The sequence below is a fragment of the Octopus bimaculoides genome, chromosome 26 (assembly GCF_001194135.2).
Source record: "Octopus bimaculoides isolate UCB-OBI-ISO-001 chromosome 26, ASM119413v2, whole genome shotgun sequence".
NCBI lineage: Eukaryota > Metazoa > Mollusca > Cephalopoda > Octopoda > Octopodidae > Octopus > Octopus bimaculoides.
Genome location: NC_069006.1, coordinates 26,343,219 through 26,353,173, shown reverse-complemented (window position 1 = coordinate 26,353,173; position 9,955 = coordinate 26,343,219). Strand labels below are relative to the sequence as shown.

Sequence of the window (9,955 nt, the reverse complement as noted above, 5' to 3'; positions counted from 1 at the left end):
AAAATGGATGAAAGCAGTCCTTACCACAATCGAGAAACTCTGTGGGGCGTTCTCCTGGGATCGATGGACTAAACCAACAAACAAACACATTTTGTATATTTCAGTTGGTTCGATCAAACAGGAAGGACCCAACTTCTGGATGGTGTTCAAAACCTGGATACACAAGGAAGAAAATAGAGCTTTAAATTATAAATATACCACACGAAGGAGGAAGTGGGTGTTAGACTTGGAGAGGGGTGCTGCTGAAAGGAAAGGGACAAAGAAATTGTTCTCAAAAAACAAGAACAAAACAAACAAAAAACTGGTTTTTAAAACATAAAACATTTTTTTTTTTTCTTTTACACATTTTTGTTTAGCTGGTGATTGATAAATGAGACAATCTTTGTGTAGGTGCTTATCAGAAATAGCAGCAGAATCTCCCTCAAATTATATTGAACTCATGTTTGTTCCTATGTATAGTTCTTTTACTGATGTCAGTCATTGGACTGTGACATAGCCTTGAAGGAAACAAATCAATCCCAGGACTACTTTTTTTTTTAAAGCCTGCTATTTATTATATCAGTCCCTTTTGCCAAACTGCTAAGTTACAGAGGCATAAATACACTATCACTGGTTGTCAGATGTTAGTGGAAGACATACACAGAGATGCACGCACGCACACACACATACATACACATATATACATGATGGGATTCTTTCAGTTTCCATCTATCAGTTTCCATCTATCAAATCTACTGTCTTCTAAGGTGCCACACTGTGGGACCAAACCCGGAACCATGTGGTTGGGAAGCAAACTTCTTACCACACAGCCACACACACACACACGAAATGGTATAAGAAATAAGAAACCAAAGATACCTGACGCTGCATTCCAAGGTATTTCGCACCGAGTAAACCACTTTCCATCAGACAAAGAACATCTGCAAAACATGAGAAAATATTAGCCAGAATTTTGGCACAAAATTTCTCCACAACACCTCTCCATCACAGCCCATCCCTCCCACCGAATTACCATTCAACTGCTACAAACTCCAGAAAAATTTTTTCTCAACAGACACTGTATAAAACGAATAACTTCAATACATTGCACTCTAATAATGGCTTAGCTGGCCAAAACTTCAAAGTCACTATCAATAATATTCTTGTTTAAGAATAATGAATTTGTACTCTAGAAAAGTATAGAGTAACCCATCAGATTAATGTAGAACTGTTTTCGTTATCACTGAACAGAAAAAAAAAACATTTATATATATGTATATATATATATATATATATGTATATATATATCTATATATATATATCAATAACTCTTCCTCTCTCATATCTTATCATTAGTTGAAGGAATGAGAGTAAAATTTAAACCATACTCACCAAACTGAAGAGATGCAGGGTAGAAAAACTGTTCTTGTGCAGCCAGGGGGTCACAAAGAAATTTCCGAACCGTTGATGGGTTTATATAAATAGTCTACAAGGAAAAAGGATAAAATTCTTTCATAAGTGGAACCAAATTTCAAAAATAATCTTCTAATCAAATTCTTCATATTTTATCAAAGTCTTCACCCTCACCACTATTTAATCCATCATCAACATTTCGCATCTACTTGTCCTCTCTAGGTGAGATGAGACTTCTGCAACTGGAGCTCTACCTGTCACCAACCCTCACCTTTTTACAAGTAAGATACTATTTCCCTTAGTACTTTGGACATGAACAGGTCAATGGCCAGACATGTTTTCATGGAACACTGCAAACAGCATTGCTTGAAGGATGGTGACGTTAATATACTATCAGCTCATTATCTCAAGTCAAGAAGATACAAACACACGAAATGAGCTCCTTTCTGTTTCTGTCAACTAAATCCATCCACAAGGCTTTGATCTAGTCAAAGCCAGAGTAGAAGACACTTGCCAAAGGTACCATGCAATGGGACTGAACCCAAGCCCACATGGTTGCAATGCAAACTTCTTACCCACACAGCCATGCCTGTGTTCTCCGCCATACAGACAACACCCCAAAACATAGCTGAGCCCCCAACCCCTATGATGACTGTGAAATTCAAGAACTGAGGGCACAGGACAAAAAACACAAGCCTCAATGCTTCCTTCACATTTCGGGGCTTAGCATTAAGCAGGGTGCGTCCAGCAGGAAATATTATTTGCTCCAATACAAAAAATATGTATGAAAGAGATAGAGTGTCCACTGGGCACCAGAATCTAGGTGTATTAGTCAATATAAGAGCTTTGTAGGAGATACTCGCTAGAAATACAGCAAGTTAAGAGTTGATAATTATGTGCACCAGCTGTATAAATAGGTGCATAGATTCTGTTTTCACTCATTAGACTGTGATCATACTAGAGCACCACTATCTAAGATGGAGTCAATCACATTTGTCCAGCCCCTACATATTTTTATTGACTGCAGAAGGAGAAGAGGCAAAATGAACTTGAAGTTGAAGGAACATAACCAGATAACACAAGATATTTCATCTGATGCTCTACTGATTCTGCCCCAGATTACAGGAAGCAGTGAACACTGCATCAGCAGCACTTACCAGAAGCTCATCATCAACTGTAGAGTCAACAACTTCATCAAGGGAACAAAAGGCCATGAAGGGACAAACACCAGAGCTACGTAAAGTCCTGCAGAAAGATTGATCAAGGACGAAAAGAAAAAAAAAAAACATTGAGAGAAAACAAAAAAATATTTACAAAAATAAGTGATAAAAAGAAAAGAAAAATCAAGAAAATAGAAAAATGTGAAAGGAAAGAATTTAAGAAAAGGTGAAAAAGAAATAGAAAGAAAAGAGAGATTAATAAAGAAGAAAGAAAAGAGAGATTAATAAAGAAGAAAGAAATGAAGGGAAAAGAATGGAATAAGAAATAATTGGAAGAAAAATTTGGTGAAAGGAAAGATAAAAAAAGAGGAGGAAAAGAAAAAAGAATGAAGGAAAAAGATAGAAAAAAAGGAAAGAAAATGCAAAAGGAAAAAGTGAAATGAGAAAAAAAATGTAAAACAGAAAAAAAGAGAAAATTATAAAATAAAATGGAAAAAAATGTAGAATAACAAAAAGAATGAAATTTGGAAAAGTGAAAGAAAAGAATAAGAAAAAAGATGAAAAGAGAACGAATAAAAGAATGAAAAGAAAAATACAATGTAAATATGAAGAAAATTGAAAAAGAATTTTAAAAAAACTAAAAAGAAAAATTTGAAATAAAAAAAAAAGATTAAAAAAAATTAGAGCTGCTACCTGAGGGTAGAAGGCATTTGTAAATGGTACCATCGATTCATATCGAATATACTCAGATGGTATGATGTGGTACCATTCTTGGAGCCATCAATTGCCTTCCACACAAATACACTGAGGCTTAAGTCAGGACTGGAACAAACTGAAAAGAAAAATTCATTTTCAGTTGATTAATTAGGATTTTCATGCTTGCAGGGTTTGATTTTATTGAAGAGAAATTTACAGTTCTGGTTTACTTTTAAAAAAGCCCAATGGGAACAAGCAACCCCTATTCATTGTCAAGGCATCCTTCTAGGAGAAGACTAACTCCTCTATAAAACTCACTATTCTATTAAGCTGGACATCATACACTTTGCATGTCTCTTTCCTTCAAACCATTCAGATCCAGCTCTTCACACCTACCCTACAATGTCATTCTAAGAATTTACAGTTACCTCATCAAAATCTCAAAGCTTTGATGTAGACTTTCAGCAGATGTGGGGGGTTCTGGTTTACCCAATGTTAACCCTCATCATACCAACCCACATGACACCACCCCTCCTGGCTCTATGGCAGTCTTCCTGTTTCAAATACATCCAAAATACATCATTAGACATTAAAAAGAGAATTTTTTTACATGTTGAGATGGTCAAGGCTGTTGATTAAATCAGGCTGATTAGAGCTGACCCAAAACAAAACAATAACAGCATCAACAACAATTATTAAAAACCGTCCAACTACAAGACAACTCTTACCTTCTTCGTGGCTTTCATCAAAGATTCGGGAGGGGACAAAGTTTGGATCTTCCAGGGTAAAGCAACTGATCACATTACTCGAAAATGTCTTTGAGGGCATCAAAGGATCACAGGAAAGGTCATGTTCCAAGCGTATTCCAATAGAGGTCATCTCCTAAAACAAACAAACAAAAACAGTCTTTATCTTATAATAATAATAATCCTTTCTACTAAAGGCACAAGACCTGAAATTTGGGGGGAGGGGGTTAGTTGATTACGTGTGAGAAAATGTGGAGAAATTTGCCACTCACTTCATAGAAATACTCCTCATTGGCTTGCCATATCCTCTTGTTAAAAGTGAGTTGGTAGAGAGAAATATTTGCCACATAACCATTGCTGGGAAAACAAAAACAAAAAGAAAACAGGTTGAGAAGTAAAGTTTAGAGGTTCTAACTCATACAATGCTAAATAGAGTAGCTGTATAGAGGCTGTCATATATATCATTGATATACAGTAATCCCTTGCCATATCGCAGTTGATTATTTAAGCCTACGTCGATTCTTGTATGTTGTCGTTTTGCATTTATAACAAAAGGCCTGGCATTGATCACATTCAGACAGTGCTTTTTACATGCCACTGGCACTTTATATAATACTTTTACTGGACTATGACCATGCTGGAGCATCATGTTCCAAAGAGCCAAAATAATACTGCAAGGCACTTTTCTCATGCTCTAACAATTCTGCCAATTTATTAATAATAAGAATCCTTTCTACTCTAGGCACAAAGCCTGAAATTTTGAGGGAGGGGGCTGGTCGATTACACTGACCCCAGTGCGTAACTGGTACTTATTTTATTGACCCCGAAAGGATGAAAGGCAAAGTCAATTAATAAAACTAGTCTTACTCACTCAGAAGCGAAAACTTGGAGTCCACGGGCGACCCAAATGTAAGTGAAAAACTTTGGATCGTTTTCTGGCTCTTGGTAAGCAATATGTGTTATGGGTACATCTCCAGAGTCATCTATGTGGCTACTGTATCTGAAAATGGAAAGGATTGGGAACAGATCTGTAGAGGAAATCATGAAGGAAAATAATTTATGCAAATTTTAAACATTTACAGCTTTAAAATTTATTGAAAGCAGGGAGCAGGGTAATGCCTACTTGAGGGTCCATATTAGTTTAACAATGCAATCTCAAACTTGATGGGTTCCATGCAGTCTGGGTGCCATCAAATGTTTCCAGGATAGTCAGAGAAATTATATATATCGCATATTTAATAGAATAACAAATATTTTAATACAAAAAAAAAAAACATTTCAAAAATCATCTGAGCACAGTTTCTATGGTTGGATGCTCTTCCTAACACCAACCACACCAAGAGTGTGCTGGGTGCCTTTTACATGTCACTGGCACAGGTGCAATCATGCAGCACCAGCACTTGTAAAGTGGATGACAGCGATTTCACTTGGCTTGACATGTCTTCCCAAGTAGAGCAAATTGCCACAAATCCCAGTCCACACACACATATATCTACATACATGGAGATTGAAATATAATTTAAAGAACAGCCTCAACCTCTTTTGTTCTTGGACTGGGTTATGAGATGTGTTCTTGAGCAAAACACTTCATTTCACGCTGCTCCAGTCGGCTTGCTCGCAAAGGTAACTCTGCAACAAAGTGGTGTCCCATCTATGGAGGGGAATATATACACCACAGAAAAAGGAACACTTGCCTTATGAGTCCATGACTTGGGATGAAGTTTTTCTCCTTTAACCCTAATACGGACATGAAGTAGTAGGGAAAGAGGGGGAGAGAGAGAGAGATGGAGAGAGAGAGCATTCCAGAAAGATACTTACTCTAAGAATGGTACTGCAAGCCGCCACAACTGGAAACATCCAAAACTAAAACCAACTGCCAAGAGGCCATTGCGCGACATATATTTGAGACAAGTTACACATATATCATCTGAAAGAAAGAAACATCATCATCATCATCAAATGATAACAAGTCAATATGTGGTTATACAACATGCTGGAAATAACAACCAAACCTTTTACAAATCACATTTTATATCTTAAATAGTTTGAAAAAAATGGGTCACAACTGGAATGTCTGACGAAGGATATGCAGGATCAGGATGGCTTTGGGGTTAATCCTTTCACATCCAGATTACTCTAATCAGGAATATGTCATAGCATTGAGATTTCCATGATGTGAGTGTTTATTTTTAGAATGACATTGTAGGGTAGGTGTGAGAGGCAGGATTTGTCTGGTTTGAACATAGAAACAAATAGAATATTTGGGATGGATATGGCCAGTTTAAATGTTAAATGGTTAAGCAACCACCATCATCTCCATGAAAATATAGGTGTGAGAGTGAGATGGAAGGGGGAGGAGCAAGAAGACAGAGAGCCAGAGAGGAAAGAACACGAGGAGGAGGAGGAACTGGAAGAAGACAAAAGAAAGCAATGAGGAAGAAGGAAGGAGGAGAAGAAAGAAGCACAACACCAACCCACCTGTACTGAATTGCTTGACAACGTCTTCATCATTCCCTTGGTAATTAAACATGTCATCAGCACTAAAAGCCTCAGCTGAAAGACACAAAAAAGAAAGAAAAAGAAAATGAAGGAAATATATTAAAAGAAGAGAAAAGAGAAAAAGTTACAATTAATTCACAAATGACTGTAATGAAATTTTCATCAACTGGCACCAAGTTTCCACCTCAATACTATGCCCCCCCGCCAGCTGAAGGGGTTTTGTCTTGCAAGTTACTTGGTGACCCTGTTGGTGTTGGTGCCACATAAAAAGCCCCCAGTCCACTCTGTAAAGTCGTTGACGTCAGGAAGGACATCAAAATGTCCACCTTTTCTCTCAAGATGCTTACACTATTATACATGCACATCCAAAGGTGACTATATATATATATATATATATATATATATATATATATACACACACACACACACACATACACACATTCATATATTAAGTGAGAGTGTACGAGATGCATGAAGCTACAAAAAAAAAATTGACCTGGGTCAAAAATATGATTGTTGAATAAAAGATGAGGTTTTTGGAGGCTAGCTGCATTTCTTGATTTGAGAGTGAAAGAGATGAAAGTGGGCTGGGAGGGGGAAGGATGGGGGAAGGTAAACGAATAGAAAAAAAGCCAACTTACTCCCCAATTCCATAGAGAGGACCTGTCTTTGAGAAAGTGCTTCATGTCGGGCCTGTACAGCATCTGTTTCAGGTGTGATGTAATACAAACTGTTGGGGAATGTCTCATCAGACAAATCATAAGTATCCAAACACATATCTGGAAGAAAATGGCTTTTATTAGAAGAATTTGACTTTGAGGGAAAGAGAGACAGACAGAGAGAGATAGAGGAAAAGAGAGAGACAGAGTGAAGACAGAAAGAAACAGATAGACAAAGAGGGAGAGGTAGGTAGAGAGAGAGAGGGAGAGGAGTGTGAGGTTGAGGTGCTAAAGAAAGAAGGTAACTCTTACTCAAATCACATTATATCATCTTAAAGAAAAGGAAGTTAACACTGTATGTTGTAGTCCTAGATACACTGTGTCCTCAATAAAGGACAGGAATGCATTTGGATACAGGTGGGATTAAATGGAGCTGACCTTGGGCTAAAGAACCACCATGATCCAAGGACATAAAACAGCTTAAAAAAAAAGAAAGGAAAAACTGTAGAATGATTAGAATTTGAAGTTTGTAAATGAAGGAAAAAGTAAATCCATGAAAACTAACCAATTAAATAAACATGTCCACCTTCGGTTCCGGCAGCAATGATGCCATAAAAACAACTGAGTTGTTCACTGAACGACCAAACAAGGAAGTCGTTACCAAGTAAACTCGTTACACATTCAACACTTGTAACCTGAAAATTGAAACAAAGCCAATGAGGTTTTATTAAAAGACATGTCTGAATCGATGGGAGAGCATTGCCTCTGACCAGGCAGCTATAAAGTCTACACAAACACATTCTGAGTTCAAATTCCACTGAGGTTGACTTTGCTTTTCATCCTTTTTGAGGCTGGTAAAACAAGTACCAGTTGGGCACAGGGGTGAGGGGTGGGGGTCAATGTAATCAATTGGTCCCCTTACCTGGAATTGCTGGTCTTGTGTGCCAAAATCTAAATTATTATTGGATACTGACAGAATCAGTAATGCTAAAATGCTGAGCAATGTTTAGTTGGATCAAGGAAGCAAGCAAACAGAATCGTTAGAATGCTGGGAGAAACGCTTAGCAGCATTTCATTAGTCAACACGTTATGAGTTCAAATTCAGTCATGGTTGACCTTGCCTTTCATCCTTTTGGGGGTCAATAAAATAAGTACCAGTTGAGCACTGGGGCTCAACGTAATCAACTTACCCCCTCCCCACCTCGAAATTACTGGCCTTTTGCCAACATTTAAAATCAATACTTAATTGCACTCCTTTATGCCCAGAGTCAAAAATCCAAGGGAGATTAGCTTTCTCTCTCAGCCTTGAAAGCCTAATAAGTACCAGTGATGTACTGAGGTTGATTAAATCAACTCTAGCCCATTCCCCTAACCCTTCAGATTACTCTTACCAAATGTAATACTTATTTATTCAAATTATTCTGAATGAATCATGCATTATCTTGTATCTTATCTACGAGATCCTACAAATTGAAGAAACTAAAAAAGGAACTTACCGGGAAAGGGATTTCAATAGCTTTTACCACTTTTGAGAGGCCAATATGGAGCACACACAGCAGACCATTACTGCTGGTAGAACTGGTTTTCAAACCAACCATCAGTTTCAAAGAATCACCAGTCCAGAATTCACTCACACATTGAACAATGGTTTCAGCATCATGAGAGAAATTACCGAAATTCCAAGCTGCCAGGCAATTCCTTGTGTTACAAGATACCACCTCAAGTATGGAGCCACTGTAGAGCCAACAGACTTTACCATCTGAAAAACAAAAACAGACAATAATAATAATAACCCTTTTTATTATAGGCACAAGGCCTGAATTTTGCAGGGAAGGGGGAGGGGATAGTCAATGACACTTATTTTATCAATGAATGAAAGGAAAAATCAACCTGAGCAGAATTTGAACTTAGAACATTATAAAGACAAACAAATTGCAACAAAGCATTTTGCCTGGCATGCTAACAATTCTGCCAGCTCTTGTGGGGTTGTGAAGTAGCTCTGCAAAAAAAAAAGGAACAAATGGGAGTTGTGAATCTAGTCAAAATGATTGTTAGAGAGTAATTGACATGAGAAGGTACTCAAAGACCTGATGATGGTGGTGGTGGTGGTGAAAAGGGTGGAGTCACCCAAAGCCAAGACATCTAAAAACTAGGAGGAGGAAATGGTGGGGGAGAGGGGTATTAGACCTAACAAAAAAGAAAAGAAAAAAAGAATCTTCTTTGAGAAAGAAACAAAACAGATTGAGAATACGTCTACCTTTGGATATTCCTCCATGTAATGGATGTCTTTGTGTGCTGCTTGCCAATTGGAGATTGGTAGATGTGGCTTGCTGGAAGCTCAGCACACCACTCACATTGTGAGGGGTGCTTCCAGGATGCATGGTGAATTTTCTGAAATAAACCAAAGAAATAACTGAAAGAAAATCTTATTTGAAATTCCATTATATTTCAGTTACTTGTCCAAATTTCACTGAAAAAAGATTACTGAAACTAATAGCTGATACCTTTCTATTACACTGTCTTCATATTCTCACCAGGAATGTGGAACAAACAAATCCAAAAACACAGTCTTCAATGCATAAGAACCATTTCTATCTTTGATGCAAAGTCGTAAATTCTGAAGAGAGGGTGGAGTCAATTATATTGCCCCCCAGCATTATTTGTTTGGTTCAAATTTTATCGAATCTCAAGGGGTGAGAGACATCTCTTCAGAATTTATGACTTTGCACCAAAGTTAGAAATGGTTCTTATTATGCATTGAAGACTGTGTTAAAAGGATGGATGAGTTAAACAATTACTATCA

General features: G+C 37.4%; 1 protein-coding gene across 1 annotated transcript in view; it reads right to left on the bottom strand.

Moving 5' to 3' along the window:
• The window catches only part of LOC106882116 (protein ELYS), an 18,715-nt gene extending 9,182 nt beyond the window's left edge, over positions 1-9,533 (bottom strand). Inside the window, exons 1-14 of the mRNA XM_014932675.1 lie at positions 9,410-9,533; positions 8,649-8,911; positions 7,718-7,847; positions 7,135-7,272; positions 6,473-6,547; positions 5,813-5,921; positions 4,866-4,994; positions 4,267-4,351; positions 3,977-4,130; positions 3,246-3,384; positions 2,550-2,637; positions 1,372-1,465; positions 859-920; positions 25-153 (exon numbers count right to left, since the gene is read on the bottom strand). Coding sequence (XP_014788161.1) covers positions 25-153; positions 859-920; positions 1,372-1,465; positions 2,550-2,637; positions 3,246-3,384; positions 3,977-4,130; positions 4,267-4,351; positions 4,866-4,994; positions 5,813-5,921; positions 6,473-6,547; positions 7,135-7,272; positions 7,718-7,847; positions 8,649-8,911; positions 9,410-9,533 — 1,719 coding nt within the window. The remainder of the gene's footprint in view (positions 1-24; positions 154-858; positions 921-1,371; positions 1,466-2,549; positions 2,638-3,245; positions 3,385-3,976; positions 4,131-4,266; positions 4,352-4,865; positions 4,995-5,812; positions 5,922-6,472; positions 6,548-7,134; positions 7,273-7,717; positions 7,848-8,648; positions 8,912-9,409) is intronic.
• Positions 9,534-9,955: the final 422 nt, after the last annotated feature.